This window comes from Cryptomeria japonica, chromosome 8 (assembly GCF_030272615.1).
Source record: "Cryptomeria japonica chromosome 8, Sugi_1.0, whole genome shotgun sequence".
In the NCBI taxonomy this organism is placed as follows: domain Eukaryota; kingdom Viridiplantae; phylum Streptophyta; class Pinopsida; order Cupressales; family Cupressaceae; genus Cryptomeria; species Cryptomeria japonica.
Window position 1 is genome coordinate 624,856,282 of NC_081412.1, and position 21,439 is coordinate 624,877,720.

Genomic DNA, 21,439 nt, shown 5'->3' on the forward strand with positions numbered 1-21,439 from the left:
TTTATCCTAGCCATTCCCATAAGGTTGTTTCCCTAACCTTATCTCAAGCCCTAGTTTCCTAATGTGACTCTTGTCACATGACTACAACATTTATCCAAATCCTTAATCCTCCTTTAATTTTAGCCATCCATTAAACCTCTTAATCTTAGCCCTTGTTTCTCTTATTGAGAATTCTATTTAGGAAGGCCTCTCATCCCTTTAAAGTGGTCCAATCCTATGCTATTGTTATGTTGTTCATTTTATCATCTAATCATCTTGATCATATCTTCATCTTGTAGGAATATTTAGAAACCACATTCATCTATTTGCATGCATACTTTATTTAATAATTTTGAGGATTACATGTATTTGGTTTGATTTAAGCTATGCTTTATGCATATTTCATTTGTATCATTTGAATGCATTACACATGGTTAACAATTTTGAAGGGGGGATTATTTCCTCTTAGCCTTTTTTGGTCTTTAATTATTATTCTCTCTCAAGGAGCCCTTTTGCATTTCTCTATTTGGACTATTTTTTGTTCCAATTTTATATTGAATAAAATTTCAGAAGGCTTAAAATTGAAAGGGGACATTTCTTTTAATATTTCCCTCGTGTCTTTTATGGGTCCACACTTTTACATATTCATTAATTATGAAACCTCATGCTAACCTCATGTCATGTCTTAAGGGAGGAGATATGGATTGATTGGTGGCTTCAAGCCATCACTTACACAAACCACTTTTTTTCTTTTACTTAGGTTACTTGTATTCATTTGAAGCCACGTGCAACTATAACCTCAAATATTTAAATAGTGATATTAGTATTAATGAGGCTTAGCCCCCTATATGAGACTTTGTACATTTCTAGCTGAAAAATATTTGCCATTGGTTCTAGATTTTAGATAATTAATAATAGAGGTTCTTAAATTATAACCATTTTCTATCAAGGGTTAAGGAAATAAATCCTCTAGATGGTTTTTTATATTCTTTGATTTAAGCATGTTGTGAAGAAAATAAAAACCACTTTCATAGCCACTTGTACTTGTTGGCATTATGGATGAATTTATTATGTGTTGCATTGATGTTTTGTCATTGATGTCAACACTAGTTGTTATGGTTGGTTACCGAAAGACAAGTTTTGGTTACTAGTAGAAAATCTACTATTACCGACAGAAGAGACTATCTGTTGGACACTTCCGACATGTTTGGATCAATGGGCTATGCTTGATTTTATGTGTTACATGTTCCTAGAGCATGTTTTGGTCAGTTGGTATTGACCTAGTAATCAGATGCTATCATACACTCTTGTAAACCCATACCGACATTGGTTTAAGGTTTTACTGGCAGAGCTTTCACTGAGGAATCTTGACAAGATGTTGAAGATGTTCTCTAATCCTGCTTCAACTAGGTGGAGACATTTGTTTGGCATGGTGGATCCAAAAAAGGTCCAGTGCCTATCTAGGGTATGGACCAGTATCATGTCAACGTGTACTCTACACATTACTGGGATGATTCAGGATCTTATATAGATTGGCATTATTGTTTTACTCTTAAGCCGACATGGCATATCATTGTAATATGGATTTATGTAATAATCTTATTGTAATATATTTTAGGTGGCTGACTTAATTGGTTTAGGCCTTAGGGTTGGTATAAAATGATGTGAGATCTCATTGTAGATCATGGGGAATAAGTGTCATGGTCTTGAAATGCAATATCATATGCGAAGGAGATTTGGTCGATCATATGTAATCAAATTGGGATTAAGGAAGAGGTTAAAGGCCTTCGACATTGAGCTTAACTGGAACTGTAATCAGGCATGGTAGATGCTATCTCTAGCAGTTTATTGCTCTAGATTGTTGTCCATTTATCTTGAGGTGGTTATAACCTCTCTATAGTCAATGAGACTCTTTTGTAATGAGCAGTGCGCTTTAGGCAGTGCTCCTTCCTCCATGTACATGCCCCCCATTGTATCACATGCTTTCGTCAGAAGTATCATCTGACTGTGGGTAGGCATCTCACCATGGTTTTTCCCTTTCGAGGTTTTCCTCATATAAATCATGGTTTTATGTGTTTTGGTTGTTTTGCATTGATTATCAGTTTAATTTTTAAGTTGTATTGTTTACCAGTATATGTTCCTATCGGCATCTATTTCTACTTTATAAGTACTTAATCTGGTTAAATGTTATTGCTCACTCTAACAATAAGAATAATAACGATAGTTAAATTCTGAACCCAAAGTTTTGACGTTCACTCTGTGAAGTTACTATATCCATAGTTGGAGTTCATTTGATTTTCAAACTAGGGACATAATACTTGAAATGGCTCTGCACTATATATCCACTAAGTTCCTATGATAGCTACCCTACATTACTGCAACAACTAAAATCTATGCAAGAAAAGTAAGCAAGAATCAAAATAACTGAATGGCTAGATGAAAAACTCTGCATTAACATAAATTTCACTCAAGTAATACTAAGTCCAAAGCTTCCAAATAGGAATTACTTTGTTTTCTTTGGCTACAAGAATAGTCAATGGATCAGTTTCTAATGGCTACACGAACAGTCAATGCAAGGACCTCTACTGCAGTAAAAGAAGAAAACTAAATTTAACAAAGGCACAGGAACACTCACCAAGTGGTCCCCCTTGGGTGAGTGCTTCCAGGCTTCCAAAATAACTCTAAATGCTCAGAATAACATATCTTTATTCATTGTTCCTCAAAAGTCGATACATTATTTAGAATGAAAGGAAACTCAAAACACTCTACAACTTTATTTCTGAATATTCTGCTCTTTTTCCTTCTCTTTTCTTTTTAACATCATAAAAGTGACAAATACACTTATTTAAAAGAAAGTAATAACTTCCTACAATTAATATTGCGTCGATGAGAAGAGACAAATAACATTGATGAAGGAGAACAGTAAGAGTTAAGCCACTAAAAACATGGATCTAAATGAAACCACAACCAAAACATAGTGTGGCGGTATTACAAGATTGATGCCCACTAGAGTCAGACATAAATGAGTCTTGTGCGCCTACTTCTCCTCTGCCATTCCTTACACTCATTATCCTCTTCGTTGATTTTAACTTTTAGTCACCTCCTTGAATATCTCAAACTGCTATTGACATGACAGGACAACCTTCTCTGCAACATCTCATTTATTCCTACAATTCAAAAGAGAGAGCATACAACCATACACATGACTACTTTAATTAATCAAAACATCTATTAATTTCACACATGATATCACCTATGACAATCTGTATGGCAACAAGAATAAATCACATGGCTAGAGGAATAACTGGCAAAGACAAAGCATGATTTAATAGGTTCAGTTAACATCTGAAATGCATATAGTCAAACTTTAATACATCATTACCATCCCACCATATAAATCAAAATATGAAAAAAACCTATGAGTTCTAGGAATAAAAGGAGCTAATATCTCATCTCATCATGACCCCCAACTTAGTCTTGTTGATCCTCCAGCAAGAGGAAAGTTTATGATTCATGTACTAACTCTTAAGTCACCAATAGTTCCCTAACCTATCTCTCCTAAAGCCAAATTCTAATAAGATCCTTCATCTTTTCTAATTTGGCCCATCTGGCTTCTTCTGTAGTTGTCTCATAGGGTTTGTCTGTAATCCTACATCCCAACAATGGCTACATGAGGATAGGGGGTTGAAAGATCAAGGGTAGCCATTCATTGTTTTTCATCCTAACTAAATGGATGTATTTAGGGGCTCTTTGTATAGTTGCATGAAAATTTGGCAGTGAATGAGGTTCACCCTGTTTCAAGTCCTCTGGTAGATTATTCCAAAGTTGACTCAGGTAGTCAATTGCAGTTGCACTTTCATTCTCAATCAAGTGTTCATATGCTTGGAATATTTCTTCCCTCATTGGTAATACCTAACTCCTTACATCTGGCCTTGCTAATAGCTTTCGCCAATCATAATAAAGAATCCTTAGGGATTTGGCTTCAGTCCTAAGTGGCAATGGACAATCAAATTCAATATTTTTATATGATTTGGCCTATTTTACACCCATGACATTAATGCTTTTATGTGGATATCACTGATGTATAACAAGGGATTCTACTCACTATCAGAAGTCACAACATAGTTATGCAAGTAGAATTCACGTAATCAAATTTTAATAGCTATTGGAGAGGCCTGATAAGCATCATAAAATTCTTTTGGGGTGTCTATAGAAGGGCCAAGATCTCTAATGATGTGGTTTAGCTCAAAACTTAAATACCGCTCTTTTAGATGCAAAGCATAAGCTCTTGGAGGAGCCCTACATTGCATTGATTTAGGGATAATACTGGTAATTGTATTAATATTTTCTTTCAATTCTTCAATTTTATCATCCCTCCTTTCAATTTCCCTTTGTTGCTTATCAATAATTCTATGTAACCTAGCCCTCTCTATCTCCCACTACCTATAAAATGTTAATGCAATAGACAAACTAGTGAAAGATGATGGAGGTTTGATAGCTATTATCTTGGGGTGTGGAATTTATTTGACATGTTCTTCAAATTGTTCTACCACATATGCCAGACTTGAAAGTCTGTCAACGCCATGTTCTTCCTAGATTTTAACCTCTGCTAGACTCCCACGTTCCTCTTCTGATGATTCAATTGAAATAACCTCCTTGCATCACCTATTGGACAAAATTTCTATGTACTACTCTGATTCCTTCTTGCATATACCTTTGTAGTAGCTGCAGGAATAATTTCTACTAGAGGCTTTGCTGTAGGAGTATTTCCCTTTGGCTTATGTCTCTTGGCTACACGAGAAACCTGTATTGCTTGCGGCTGAACCATAGTTTCATCTTCTGCATCAATTGTTTATAATTCTTTCCCTTTTCTTTTAGAAGATGTTGCTCCTCTTTGGAAATATGTAAAGGGATACATAATGTTTGTTTCGCCCATCTCTACCTCTGTCACATTCAAAGCTTCTTTGGCAATGAGAGGTTCATTTCCTACAAAAATTATAGGAGACAAGGGCTCTCCTATATCCTCCTCTTGAGTTGCTAATTCCTCTGCAACATGAGCATCCTCAACCCTAAATTGCAGTATATCTTCAAATACCCCCCATGCCATTTGAGAAACATCCCTAAGAGAACATTCTACTAACAATTTTATCAAACCATGATGACTGACAAAATGATTTCCATTCTTCAGTGTTTCTTTGGCACTTATGGAAATAAGGCGGTATAGAAAATTTGGAACATTTACCCTTCGCCCATGCCATAAATGACTAAGCAATTTGAAATGGACTGAATGTAAATTTGAATACCTTTCATGACAGGTAATGTATTTCATTATATACAATGCCACTTGGGGCCATTCTGCTGGAAGAGATACTCATCTGGCTCCCTGCTTGTCCATTGTTAGAGGTCCATTTGTGGGGTGCGCAATTTCTGCTCTAGCGCTTCTTGCATCCTTTGATTCAGGAAACGGTTCTCCTTCCTACAGCAACTCAGTAACTTCAGCTATTCAATGTTCTATAGGAATAACCCTTAATCCTTTGATAGAATCTTTCCCTTGATTGAATGAATGGATGAACTCGGAAGCAATTTCCTCATTATAATCTGTTATTTTCATAAAGTAATCAATCCAACCATGCAGCCAAAAATAATGCTCACACAGGGCATCCTATAGCAACGCATCATGGATTCCTAGTTCATGGTGGATAGGATCTCCACCCATGACTATCTCAGCTCATAAAATAATTTGCACAACTGAGAATGAGGACTTGTAGTAACCTACCAACTGAAAATATTTGATCTAAAAATATTTTCTTGAAAATTCCTTCCTTACTTCTAGTTTTGGTGGCAGAATTCATTACTTACTCATACCAAAGAATATCTCATTAAAAATAATGATGGTAGGCAATCAAATCAAGTTAATTACAAGGATGGATAATTATTAATCTTGGAAATCAGACCATAACCCCCCCCCCCCCCCCCGCAAACTTCTTTTTGAATGTGTCCACACTTGCGGAAATGACATAGGGAAGTGTATGTGGATTGGAAATAGGCAATAATCACAGTAAAATAATAAATGCATAATTAATAAAAAAATAAGATATATGTACATACCTACAGTCGTGCGAATAAATGCTGCATGAAATGGTTAGGCAAAAAATGGTGAAATAAAATGATGTGACATGAATGAAATGATAGATAAAGAAATGAGGTGGGATGATGTGGATGGAAAACTTAGTTATGGAGAATAATATTTCCATAAGACATAGAAATATCTTTATGAAATGATGCTTGAATAATTATGGAGTGTGAGGAACGTTCCCTGCAGAAGCTGCAGGAACCACACCCCGATTGCTTCCTTCAGTGGCAGTAGGAACTTGTCTAGTTTCTGTAAGAACTGATATTTGTTCTTTACTGGTGAATTGTTGCAGGAATTGTTCTTTGGTTGCAAGCTTATGATAGAGGAGTAGTCGGTGACCATTTACTAAAAGCTTGAATCAAACTGGATCAATAGTGATCAAGCGAACTGCTCCATTTTTCAAAACTTCTTCTATCTCATATGTGCCTAACCATCTTGTTTGCAACTTTCCCATAGTATCCTTATATCGAGAATCATATAGCAGTGCCCAGTCACCTGCTTGAATTTTCTTCTCCTTTATGTACTTATCATGCCATTTATCTCTCTGATTTTGAATAAGTTCTGTTTGTTGGACAACCATTTTTATCAGCTCATCCAAAGCATTCAATTGGTTAATATAGTCTTTTTGTGCTTTAGAAAGTAGCATATTCAATTATAGAGCTATTCTTAGAGTTTTGTGTTCAAACTCAATAGGCATCATTGTTGCTTTTCCATACACCATTTCAAAAGGTGTAAAACTAATTGGTGTTTTCCATGTTCTTCCATTGCCCAAATGTTTTCAGGAAGTCTTTGAGACCAATTTTTTTTTATGAACAACTATTGTTTTAGTAAGAATGGCTTCTATATCCCTATTTGTGACTTCTACTTGTCCATTTGCTTGTAGATGGTATGGGGTAGACTTTTTGTGCCTTATATTGTATTCATTGAGCAATGTTGCAATCAATGTGGAAGTAAACTCTGGTCCTTGGTCTGAAATAATTTCTCTTGGAACTCTATACTTGGTAAATATTTCTTCATAGAGAAGAACAACCAATTTATTATCTCTTGCATGTTTCAAAGCTCGTGCTTCCACCCATTTGGTTACATAATCAGTACATACCAAAATATAAGATATTCCATTGGAAAGGGGATCAATTGGCCCAACAAAATTTAATCCCCATTTATCAAATGGTGCAACTAATATCTGTGGATATAATGGCATTTCATTAGATCTAATAGGCCTACTCATGCGATGGCATCTGTCCATTTTCTTGTATATTATGTTGTATCCATATATAATATTGGCCAATAATATCATGTGCTCAATATTTTAAGTGATGTTCTCTTTGCAATAAAATGTCCTCCACATGGTTCATCATGGCATGCATGTAGGATATCATATGTCTCATCCTCTCTAACACATCTTCTCATGACTTGGTGAGGTCCAGTATAGAATAAACAATCAACAATCTATGAGAAGTTAAAGTTTTTCTCAATCAACAACATTCTTTCTTTAGGAGAGAAATGAATTGCCATTTTATTAGCAGCTAAATAATTGGCAATATCATCATACCAGGGAGTGTGTCCTTGTATAAGGAATAAATGTTCATCTAGAAAAGCATCATCTATGGCTGCAAGATCATCCTACAATTGAAGCTTAGAAAGATAATCTACAACCACATTGGACTTTCCTGGTTTATCAATAACTGTGATATCAAATTCCTGCATCAACAGTTACCAACAAGCCAATCTTCTTTTAATTGAAGGTTTGTTCATGAGATATTTGATTACGATATGATTAGTATGCACAAATATCGAATATCCTGTCATATAATGCCTGAATTTGTTGAGGCCATATATAACTGCTAACATTTCCTTTTCAATGACTCTATAATTTAGCTCAGGCCCCTGCATGTTCTTGCTGATATAATAAATTGCACTCTCCAAATTATCAATCTTTTATCCTAAGACTACTCCTATGGCATAATCTGATGCATCTGTGTGAATTTGAAATGGTAAGGACCAGTTTGGACCTTTAAGAATGAGTGCTTGGGTCAAAGCTTGTTTGAGCTTCAAGAAAGCTTCATTGCATAAGGAAGTCCATTTAAATTCCATATCCTTGGTCAAAAGAGAATATAAAGGGCTTGCAATTTTGCTGAAATCTTTGATAAACCATCTATAATATCCAGCATGACCAAGAAAAATTCAGACATCTTTTTTCTTTATCGATGTAGTGATAGTTTGAATAACTTCTATTTTTGCTAGGTCAACTTGTATTCCATTTATAGAGATATAATGACCAAGAAATATACCTTCCTACATCATCATGAAGCACTTTTCACTATTTAATGATAAATTATAGTCTTCACACCATCGCAAAACTTTCTTTAGGTTCTCCAATGCTTCTTCAAATTCTAAACCATAGGTTGTAAAATCATCCATATAAATTTTCATTTTGTCCTGAGAAATATCTGAGAATATGCTTATCACTTCTCTTTGAAAAGTAGCTAGAGAATTACATAATCCAAAAGGAAGAATAGAATATGCATATGTTCCCCAGAAACAAGTAAATGTAGTCTTTTCTTGATCCTCTGGGGCAATCTAAATTTGGTTGTAGCCACTGAATCCATCAAGAAATGAGAAATATCACTTCCCTGCCAAAGAGTCTAATACTTGATCCACAAATGGTAATGGAAAATGATCCCTTTTGGTTGCCAAGTTCAAGGCTCTATAATCAACACATACCATCCATTTTCCTCCTTTCTTGGGAACTATCACTAAAGGTGATACACATTGACTATCCAAAATAGGATAGATAAACCCAACATTTAACAATTTCAGCAATTCTTCTTTAACTATTTCTCTTAATGCAGGATTGATTCTTCGATGTGGTTGTCTAAGTGGTCTATAGTCTTCTTTTATGTACGTACGGTGGGTACAAACTATAGTATCAATTCCATGCATATCCTTGTAATCCCATGCAAAAGCATGTTTGGGACATTTGAGCAAGTCTAGAAGTGCTACTCTTTGAATTTCTGTAAGATTACTGTTGATATTCAAATATTTATTTGAATCAACTTCTACTTTGATAGTAAGATCAATCTGAGATACATTAGAAAAATGAGAACTGCAGACTTCTTGCGGCAACAGAGTATGCAATATATCAGTGGCTGCCGGAAAGTCTGATTCTGAAATATTTGATACTAACTCCTATGAGTGTTGCTCTTGTCTTCACTCATTTATCATAATTTTATAAAGCATTGAATCATCATCATGAAGTTGGATGAATGGTCCTCTATTAATCATCATAAGGTGATTTATAGAGTCAACTCCTTCAAATTATTCTCCCAAGTTATGCCAAATGGCTTGTTGTTGATCAAATTGGGGTTGAGCAGGAGAATACAGAGCTAATGTTTTGGTAGTATTTCCATCTGAGATAGTCATATCCCACCAGCATCCAATATATGCATCAGCTGTAGAAAGCCAGGATCTTCCCAAGATCACTTGATATCCTCCCAATGTGGCCTTAGGAGACAGGATCATAAAGTCTGCAAGGCATTCCCAAGAATCCAAAGCAACAACTATATCTTCAATCATACATTCAGGTCAAACTATAAAACTATCGGCAAGTTGTAGGACAGTAGGTGTAGGTTTGAGACTAGTCATTTGAAGCCGCTGCATAATATCCCTTGTCATATCATTAATGGTTGCTCCCAAATATATCAAAGCATTCTTTATCTGAGTGTCATTGATGACTATATTCACAAAAGGGCTACCAAGATCAGCATATTTAGGAATTGAAACTTTTCCTAACATAATATCAGCCAATTGACCCATTACATGCACTGTTTGGGGATCTTTTTTCTTTCTACCAGGCCTCTTTAGACATGCTTCCCTAAGTGCCTTACTGTATATAGGCACATCCTTTATAGCTTATAACAATGGGATTTTAACACAAACATGTTTTAGTTGGTCTACAATATCAAAACTTTGTTCCTATTCTGGAAAAATCTCTTATTCTTGCAACCTGTGAGGATATGGGGGTAGTTGTTTATTTTGAGGTATTGGGATTGTTGGACTAGATATTTCTTGTTCTTTGGGTATTTCAGTTACAACTGGAGGGGACAGATTAGGCAAAGTTGTCCCAGATCTGAGGTGAATATCACCTATAGATAGAGAATAGGTTGGGTATTTATTAGGATCAGGTGAATAAACTTGTTGTTGTTGCTAAGATTTGCTATTAGGATTCGACATTGGTTTAGTGGGCAATAGTGTGGGTTTAGGTGGAATAGTAGTGGCTATAGGGGGAGGCATTATTTAGGTGGTTGTGGTTGCTGCAAAGGCTACTGATATCCAGAAGATTGTTTTGTCCATGGCTGACTCGCCCTCCATTGAGGAGCGGATTGCCAATTTCCTTGAAATTGTTGCCATGGTCCCTTAGGTGGAGACCAGTTTCCTTATGGTTTATGCCACTGTGGAGGTTGACTGGAAAAATGTTTCCCTTGGCCTTGAGAACCATACCAATTTGGATAACTACCAAACTTTTGAGAATATGGAGATTGCCATTGATTATTTGGTTCATAGGAATTCCACTATAACCTAAAAAAGAAAGTGGATCAAGAGGCATACCTTGTCTTGAAAAATTTGGACTTCTTTGAGAAACATAGAAAACTTGTTCATCATCACCTTGTATTGTCTTGAAGTTAGGAACTTCAAGATTCACAACAATTTTACATATGCAGTCTCTTTTCCTTTGTCTATAATGAGGGCAGAATTCTGCAAAAACTACATCAGCTTCCTCATGCTTTTTCTTAGCTGAGAGTGTGTCTAGTTGAGTAGCCATATTATTTATGATATCCTCCTTAAATTCCTTCAACAAATGGCTAAGTTTCATTCTAGAAACTCCATTACCAGATGTTGATGAAGAAAATCTTCACTTGAAATGCCTATTTTTCTTAGAAGCAGATCTGGAATACTTTTGACAAATTTATCCGATGTCATTCCATGTGGATTGTGTTATGTCAGCTCCTCCCATAAGATCCAAAGCATCAATGCATTCATCACTGATTCCTCTCAAAAATATCATCTTGATAGAATCTTCATTTAGAGTGCTATGCTTGAACTTTTTGACACTGAATAGAAACCTCTCCAAATAATCTTCTAGACTCTCATCTTCTTTCTCTGTCATTCTAAAAATATCATCCCCATGGCGATCAGTTCCTCTACAATAATCCTTGTATTTTGTGAGAAATAATTGTTTCATCTCATCCCATGTAGTGATTGTGATACTCCCTAGACTCATAAACCATCTTAAAGATTATTCTTTCAAAGTCGTAGGAAATATTTTGAGCCTATGGGCATTTTTAGTATAATTAAAACTCCTACAGAGGACATCAAACTCAAACAAGAATGTGTCTGGGTCCTCTATCACTAATCCATAGAATTTAGGGAGGGAAGAAGTTGGAATGTTCTTGAGATTAGCCTTATCATGTTGATCAGAGATACGAAACTCAAATTTTGGTGTCAAATGTGGAGGTGGATTATTCCCACCAGGAGGTGGATTTCCTTGCATTGGCCTTTTGGGAGAATTCACTAAATGAAGATCTTCTTTTGGAGGTCCAAAGAGAAAATGGAGGTTGTTCTCAAGAAATTCAGATTTGGGATGGTTCATATTTTCTGGGATTTGATAAAGTGCAGAAAAAGTATTTACATATGGGGGGTCATATGGATCAATTCCTGCATGATTGGGATGACTGCAAAGGAATCTACCTTGAGCATATCTTCTTTGCCTATGCATGCAGGTTCATAGAAATTACTTAACAATCAGGTCTATCAAAAACAACTAAACTAAAAACTAAAAATATAATAACCATAACAGGTTCTTAGTTTGACACCATCCCCGACAACGATACCAAAAATGTTCAGTCCAACAATAAGAATAATAACTATAGTTAAAGTCTCAACCTAAAGTTTGGACATTCACTCTGTGAAGTTACTATCTCCATAGTTGGAGTTCATTTGATTGTCAACCCAGGGATTTAATACTTGAAATGGGTCTACACTATATATGCACTAAGTTCCTGTGATAGCTACCCTGCATTACTGCAACAACTAAAATATATGTGCGAAAAGTAAGCAAGAATCAAAACAACTGAATGGATACAGGAAAAACTCTGCATTAACATAAATTTCACTCAAGAAATACTAAGTCCAAAGCTACCAAACATGAATTACTCTATTTGCTTTGGTTGTAGGAACAGTCAATGGATCTATTTCCAATGGTTGCAGGAATAGTCAATGCAAGGACGTCTACTGCAGCAAAAGAAGAAAACTAAATTTAACAAAGGCACAGGAACACTCACTAAGTGGGCCCCCTTGGATGAGTTCTTCCAGGCTTCCAAAATAACTCTAAGTGCTTAGAATAACATATCTTTATTCATTGTTCCTCAAAAGTTGATACATTATTCAGAATGAAAGGAAACTCAAAACACACTACAACTTTATTTCTAAATCTTCTGCTCTTTTTCCTTCTCTTTTCTTTCTAACCTCAGAAAAGAGACAAAGACACTCATTTAAAAGAAAACAATAACTTTCTACAATTAAGATCGCATTGATGAGAAGAGGCAGATAACATTCATGAAGGAGAACAGTCAGAGTTAAGCCACTAAAACCGTGGATCTAAACCAAACCACATCCAAAACATAGTGTGGTGGTATTACAAGATTGATGGCCACTAGAGTCTAACATAAATGATTCTTGCGCGCCTACTTCTCCTCTGACGTTCCTTATGCTTATTATCCTCTTTGTTGATTTTAACTTTTAGTCGCCTCCTTGAATATCTCATATTGCTATTGGCATGATAGGACAACCTTCTCCGCAACATCTCATTTATTCCTGTAATTCAAAAGAGAGAACATACAAGCATACACATATCTATTTTAATTAATCAAAACATCTATTAATTTCACACATGATATCGCCTATGACAATCTATATGGCAACAGGAATAAATCACATGGTTGTAGGAATAACAAGCAAAGACAAAACGTGATTTAATGGGTTCAGTTAACATCTGAAATGCATATAATCAAACTTTAATGCATCATTACCATTGCATCATATAAATCAAAACATGACAAAAACTTATGAGTTCTAGGAATAAAAGGAGCTAATATCTCAACTCATCAGTTATTAAGTGGATTAATTGATATAATCTATTAACAACGGATTCACCCCCTGCCCCCTCTCAGTTGTTCACCAGTTATCCTAACAATACTTACTTCATAGATTTTCTATATGTTGTTCAATATTTTTTTATTATAACCTAGTTTTCCAACCCTAAAAGATTCTCTTTAATAGATTCAAAATCCTAAATAATGTCTTGATGATGTCCCTTTTGATCTTATATTACCCAATAGGTAGCTTGCAACAAAATATTTTTTGTGTGTCTAGATAATGATAAAGTATTAGGTTGTGATGGATTTACATGCGAATTAAATATAGAGGTTCAAGACACACTTGTAATGAAATTTTAGGTTCTCTCACCAACACAAGAAACATAAAATTCATACCTAAAGCTAGAAATCCTAAGTTGATCCAAAAATTGAGATTTATTATCTTTTTTAATGTCTTCTACATGATTATCACCAAAGATCTAGCATTGTGTATTCATGGTTTTCTTACACTCATTATTTAAATTCATCAAATATGCTTATCAAAGGTATATATCTATTAGCCACTATAATTGTTGTCAAGTTACAAAATTGAATTAAAAATCAAACCAATAGGCCATTTATCAAAATTGACTTTGAGAAAGCATGTGACGAAAATAAACATGATTATTCATTATTGCTACACATGATTAAGGCCCTTTTTGAGTCATAATTTCCTTAGTGCCATCTAGATGGTTTTTATGAATGCTTCTACCTATTTATTTATTGATTGATTGATGAAATATAATCTAGGATCAATTTGGATTCTTTCAATTCATTTAGCAGCCTTGTCCTTCTAACCTTTCTTTATTTGTCTTTGTTGTTGAAGGAATTGGATACTTACTAGAAAGCTCCATTTGTTATAATTTGGTTCATGGTATCATCCTTGATGATAAATATTATTAATGGTCACTTTGTAGATGATAAAGTGCGTAACTTCAATTGATGTTGAGGAAAACCTTGAACTATCACTTGGGTACTTTCTTCCTAACTTCAATATCCAAAATTTTAGAGTATAGAACCTAGTGTTATAGGTGACCCTTCATTCTTATTATTGTCTATCTAGAAGATTGTTTGTTGGAATGAATTATTTATGGTGAATTTTTTATTTTTAATTATATTTATTTCTCGTTCTAAGCCTCTACTTCCTTGTGCTAATAAACTATTGACATAATGGAGAAAAAAAAATTCCAACTAGATCACTATGACTCACATTTTGGCTAGCAAATTTTAAATCACATTCCCTTGCTTATCCATGTTTAAATTACCTTTCATATTGGGATCCTTTAAAAATATCCATATCATATATTGGAAAAATTTCATAGGGATTTTCTCTCAGCTATTTTTGAGTTTGAAAATGAATTTAATTGGTTACATAGGAAGTTTTATATCTTTCCAAAGACTTAGATGATAAAATTTGCTAGATGTGCATTGGTTAAATTAGGGTTATTCAATCCAATATTTCATTTCTATTTGTAAATGGTTTAAAAATTTATTCATACTTTTTTTATGTAAGCTTTTTAATTTAAATAATATTCTTTTGAGGTATTATTTTTTTCTTCCTACCAAATTCACATAGATTTGACATACTTTCTAATAAAGATCGTTTTTCTATTTTTAATATAATAAATTATTCTATATATGGTAACACATTAGGTACTGAGTAATTTTCTACTTATAGAAAAACAACAATTACCTTTAATCTTTCATTAGAAATTGAAGTGCAAGGAAAAAGGTGGTTCATAACTAAAATCTTTTGGGTCATCAGGTCAATGTATTGTATACTTATTGCTTTGCATCTTTCTAATTTGTGCTCAAGATATAAACAATTTTATATGTCTAAAATATCGACAATGTTGAAGCAACTCTTATTGAGAGTCTTGCCATTACTCTCTCATAGTCATACAAGATGGTATATTTCACTTGACAACCATCTTAGTGTTTTTCTTCTTCTCAAGTGTTAAACACCACCAGAGGTCAAGGCGGGGGGCCGGGGGCGTGAATAAACATCTACAAAAACTTGATCACATTAAGTTACTTGAACCATAAAATTCATCCATATATTTATGCATAAAATTAAACCACCAAAACAACAAAAACAATCAACACAAGAACACCAAGATTTAAGTGGAAAACTCAAATAGGGAAAAACCATTATGAGAATCTAACTCACAATATATACCAATAGTTTACGATGAATTTGGCTTTGTACCAAAGAGCTCACTACTCCAAAGTTGCACACTAGATTGCACAACCTTAGCCAAGATACAAAATCAGGACTTGTTCTGTTGAAGATCGCTTCTTCAAGGAAAGATTCAAACTATTGTTCATATATAGTAAAAATAATAGATTAAATTATATACAAATTAGTATCAATCAGAATGTAAATAAGAGTTCACAATTTGTACTCATCTGTCTGCACAACCACTAAACCTTATATTTACTTTGCACTTCCTATAAATCATCATAGCACACTCCCTCTTTTCATCCTCGTGTATCACACCTCAAACATTGTCGATCTACCTAATATATACCAATCGAATCAAAATAAACCTGCTAAGTTGGCCACAGAAAAATGTAATATATACATAACATCGAACCAAAATACATCATCCAAAAGGAAAAGAAGATGTGTGAGGGTTCACACCAATTTGGCACACCTTCCAATCATCATCAAAATTATTTACACACAACCATTTGGACCAATATGCATAAATAGAATAAGTGATCCACCATAACAGAAGTATATCACCTTAAAAATGGTAACATCATCTGAAGCATATCCGATATAAGCAAACATTTTGAAATATAACATAGATTACAAGAGCAAACACAAAAGGTAACGGAATCACTTCCGGACCAAGTAGGGAATACCAGACTTCCAAAAACACCCTAAAACATCATCCCATATCCTCTAATCAACACCCTGTGAATATGAAATCAATCTTGTAGCAACATATCATAGAAACAAGTGTCTAGACCATTAACTAGATATACCATACTTCCATTGAACATATACATATATGGATCACCAACAACCGCCAGACCATACAAACTGGCATCGATTTGATATCAATGACAACAATGGCATTTATATGTGCAACATAAAGAACATGGACATGCTCAGCTAAATGGGAGATATAAATATCCTAGCTTTGGCCATTTTGTCATGTTGAGGATGATAAATGACTTGTTAGGCAAGAGGAAAACATAAAACAAATAACTCTAACATTGGCTAGGATATCATTGATGATAACAAGGACTTAGATATTAGATAAAACTTAGAAGTCCAAAAAATAAAATCCACCTCTTATTACTAATCTTTTAATTCTTATTGCATGATATAAATATAAATAACAATTTTAAATAATTAATCTTTTGAATCATTTGTAACACTCCTAAATTTAACCTCTCCATTTTTTTCCAAACAATACATAAAAATATTTATCAAAAGAATATAAATAATTCAAATAAAATAAGATGAATTATAATAGCAGGGGTGACATGAGAATTATTACTAATATCAAATGGTTATAGATGTTATGAGTGTTAAATTTCAATTCTATCAACATAGAAACAAGCTTAGTTATATAAGGTTAACTATATAAGCTCACATAATTTATATCATCTTAAAAATATAAGTTGTCTTTCAACATTGCTCCATTTGAAATTTACCATCATTTCCTTTTGTAGGGATATTTTGACATAAACGTAAAAGTTGCAAATATGTAAAATCAGTCTGTGGTATTTGCCATATCCTATAAGTGACACCCAGCGTTAACATTCCACAGAGAGACACATATACAGCTTGAGTTTGGGCAAGGCATAAAATTGAAGGGGTTGAATCCAAGATTTCTCCTCTTGTTCCGTTTTATGTGCTTCCCTGCAAGCACTTCAATACATCTCGTTAAGCTAGACTTGCAGGAATTCAATTTACTTTCCTGGCAATACAGTGCATCTTCTGGATTACAAGAAATAACATTGGTGCCTTCCTTCTTCTAATGCTTTGGATATGCTCGTTTCTAAGCTTTCCATTTTTGAGTTTTCTTGATAATTCTGAAATTCCACATGGGCTATTGCACCTGCATTGGCTGTCCATAAGAAACTGTTCACTGTGTTAAAAGATCCAGAAAAGGGAAAAACTGTAACTATTTTGTACAAATGAGTATAGATATCTTAAATAATTTTTTAAAATTATTTTATTTACTTCAAAGTTATTTTATTTAAGTTAATGCATGCAGACATAAACGTTAATATATGTGGTTTCTTTTAAAAAATTTAAACAGTAATAATTTGACATCTAAATGATTATCAAATTTAAAATAAAAGATTAAAACAAAAATTGTTAACATGTTCATGTGACCATTTCATTCTTACTGGCATTGTCAACATTAATAAACAAAACAGACTAAATTCATAAACTGAAGTCACTGCTCATTGTGTTTGATAGTTGCTGGTGGAGAACAATCATTTGAGGTAAAACTCATGCTTTGATAATGAAGCTCAAGCTGCTTGATGTTTAGCATTATTATTTTTTCTGCATTGAAATCCCCATTTCAACTAGTCAACATGAAATGAGATGCCCATATACCATATTAGACTGCATTTACTCCTAAGGCAAACACATTAATGCTTCTGTTTATGTGCACTTCAATTAATTTTATGGATTATTACTTGAGATTTGTCATGTAATGGTGGTGTTCGAAAAACAACAGATCTTATAGGAACACTTCCAATACGTCTTACCTTGAAAATAGAAATATCAAACTAAGAAATCACATACCTTTGCATTCCAGCAAGGACACCAGCTTTGCTTGACCTTGTACCGAGTCCTCGAGAGTTGTAAACTGAATATTTTTCAGCACAATTTGCCATATCTCCTCCATTTTGCATGGGCTCATTGGATTGAGATCCAGTTTTCCTGTTTCACTTGTGCAGTTTGGAGATGGAGATCGTATTGGGAAATAATTTTCAATATCATGGAAGTGAACTGGTTTAGACATATCAAAATTGCAGATACGGTTAGTTATGTTCTGGGGAAATTCATATCCTTTATCAAGTGAATCTACTATTCCAGAATTTTTCGCTTCAATTGTCTTGACTTTAGATGCAGAGAGACTTGTGTCTGGAGCTTCATACTGATTCGATTGATCAGTATAATGACAGGTTATTTTGTCTTCATAAGCTGAATCCTTCTCATCTATCTCTGTGTCCACAATTGAGTGGGAATTTGAATTCAGCTCAACTGATACAAACAGTAAAAGGGCTGCTGTGAGCCAAGAAATGCACTTATTAGAAACCCTCAGTTGCTTTTCTACCTCTGAAAGGATTTTCAAAGCGCGGCCTAACTTCTCTGTTCTATTGATGGATGCTGAAAAACATTATTTCAATATTAGTTATAAAAAGTCCACATCTGTCAATTTCTGCCCCTAGTGAAGTGTAATCATTTCATCACTCGTTCAATTTTGAAAGACTGTAGCATTAAGAATTGCAGTTTAACAATAAGAGTAAGCTATAATGCAAACTGAAAAGTCAATTGTATAAGATTACTCAATGCTTATTGGAAATGATTGACACTGTTTACATGCCAGTAATCTACTTGATAATGGGATTCTTGGGCTTTAGATTTTATACATCATAAAATTTAAATAAAATTAGTATAGATATTTAAAATAGATCTATTTTAAAATGTCAAAAAATATTAATTTGAAGCTATTTTATTTATTTATAAGATATTTTATTTTAATTGAAAACAATTTTATTTAAATTAACATATATAAATATAAATATTATGATTTAATGTTCATGTCATTACATTCCACTACTTATATTAGAGTAGAATGCCTCTGACATTAATAAACATCAACATGTTAAGACTTAGTTGAAGTTCCTCAGTTACTTATAAGCCATGAATCATATTACTGGAACTATAAATTATTTAGTATCTAAATAGTCTTACTGCAGGGCAAGTCTTTAATTAAAATCCTAATTGATCTGAGCTATGCATTACATTTGAACTATTTTCAAAATATATTTGGAGTAGCTTGAGTGTGAATGGAAACTTTGAAAATCGTAAAAAGATGATTCATTTTGCATAATTGAAAGTTTAAGATGTGATTTACAGTAAGGCATTCCAAATGAATATTGGTTTTCTTGTGCCTCAGTTGAGAGACAACTATTAATCAGAGCATCCTTAACAAGTGCTGCTAACTGTGTAACAAGGGTCAGTGGCTTGACTCCACAATCAATTATCTCTCTTGTACATCTCACTGTATTCTCCTTGTCACCTGATAAGGCAAACTCAAGTAAATGTAGTAGCTTTTCATCCGGCAACAATCAATCTGCAAATCAAAATTTCATTAAGGGCAGCGTCCAAATCAGATCCCTGTAAAACATTATTCTATTACAATCGACTTGAATCAATATAAGGTAAAAACCCTAAGCTACAAAAACGTCATCAACACCTAGGTGCATTAGATAAAGGCTCTAGTCTTAAGAACATGTTTACACTATATCATCTATGTCATGATTTCAACAACTTTATTCAAGATGACGTAACATGGGGAATTTTACTAGTTATTGGACACCTGTTAGTGTCCCGGGTACAAATAGATTTTCTATAGTTTACGAGGATTATACAGTGTATAAACAATTTAAGCTATTAACTATTCTTGTTCTAGTAGATATAGAATCTTTTGTACGAAAAACTACAGAGATAAAATGTACCGTTTGGAAAACCCTTGAGACTGTAACTGTAGATGAAAGAAAGCTGATCCGTTCTAATGCTATCTCTGCATCTCGTAATGACCCACCTGCTCTTTCTGTGATTAAATACAATGCCTTATCTTCAATATTAATCTTTTCTGCAACTGCTATATTCTCAAGCATATTGGAGATATCTGCATCCCTAAGCTTCTGGAAGTAGAACTTCTGACATCTCGTTATTGCTGCTTTTGGAACCAATTCTAAATCTACTGTGATCAGAATAAACACCACATAATCCGTAGGATTTTCCATGCATTTCAGGATTTCATTGTTCCAGGCTTCAGGACTCAGTTGCTGGCAATCTTTTATAATAAAAACCCTGCACCCAGAAGTTACATTATTGGATTTTACAGTCTCAAAGCATAATTTCAGCTTTTCACTAGCATCACTGCTAGCTACATTCAGTTCTACGATATGAGGGTTTTTCCCAGATAAGCAAAGGCAGCATTCACTGCATTCACAACAGGGTTTTGATTTCCTGTTCGGAGATGAACAATTCAATGCTGAAGCAAAAATTCTTGCAGCAGACGTTTTCCCTGTTCCTCTTGGTCCATAGAAAAGATATAAGGGAGCAATCTTTAGTTTCACTATTGCATTTATAAGGTATTTTCTTACAATATTCTGTCCGATAAAGTCCTTGAAGGATTTAGGTCTATACTTTTGGCAAAAACCCAAATGAATCTCTTCTTGCTTTCTCACAATTTGATCAAGATCATTTACTATTCCACGATGTTCTTGATTTATCAAAGATTGAAGTGGGTATTTTTTGTTGGTTTTCCTTTCATTAAATGCAAAAGTCCTATGATTTTTGTGTTTCATGTTCTTAGATGCATTTAGTGAATCCATTATCAGGTTCTTATCATAGGATTCATTGGATGAAAAACTATAGCTTATGGTCATATCTTTACCGCAGACTGAATTGCACGAGGAGTTTCAAGAGCAATTTGCAGACCTATTATAAAATCTATATGATGAACATAAGGTAGTTGCAATATTACAATTCATTTTACCGATTCTTCTTTGTCTTGGAAGTCTCCTCCCAGGATTACCGCTTGCTGTGAACATTGCTAATGCAGACCCCTTCTTTCTTGTTTTCTGCGTTGTTAGGTTAGGGTTTTGGCTGCTTAGTGGGCAATTTTGTGTTTCCCATATTTGAGTCTCGGAGTTTTGATCATGCCTAGTGCCATCTAGGGTTTTTCAAGTTATAGGATCAAATTGCAAACGTTGATATTTTAATGATCCTAAGTTTTGTCTAAGTATTGACCATTTGAGTGTTAATGTGTTTTTAAACACGCGCATCAGTGATTTTAAAGTGTCAGGATATTTCCGGACCTTTTGGAGTGTTTTCTCACTCCTAAAGTATTATTTAAGT

At 34.1% G+C, this 21,439-nt stretch overlaps 1 protein-coding gene across 1 annotated transcript; it reads right to left on the reverse strand.

Moving 5' to 3' along the window:
* Window positions 1–5,350: 5,350 nt before the first annotated feature.
* On the reverse strand, window positions 5,351–20,913 carry LOC131045159 (protein STICHEL-like 4). The gene is made up of 5 exons (XM_059210596.1): window positions 20,029–20,913; window positions 19,425–19,620; window positions 18,086–18,673; window positions 5,504–5,577; window positions 5,351–5,455 (listed from the first exon to the last, which is right to left on the reverse strand). Exons 1-5 carry the CDS (start codon window positions 20,911–20,913, stop codon window positions 5,351–5,353), a joined length of 1,848 nt encoding a protein of 615 aa, XP_059066579.1.
* Window positions 20,914–21,439: the final 526 nt, after the last annotated feature.

Excerpts from the sequence above, each read along its gene's own strand:
- LOC131045159 (XM_059210596.1), bottom strand. The coding sequence starts at position 20,913 with ATGGATTCACTAAATGCATCTAAGAACATGAAACACAAAAATCATAGG. Across the intron at positions 18,674-19,424 it reads TTCATTTGGAATGCCTTACT|CATCCATCAATAGAACAGAG; the intron begins GTAAATCACATC and ends AATGTTTTTCAG. Across the intron at positions 5,578-18,085 it reads GTCCTTGCTGGAATGCAAAG|ATTATAATGAGGAAATTGCT; the intron begins GTATGTGATTTC and ends TGAAAATAACAG.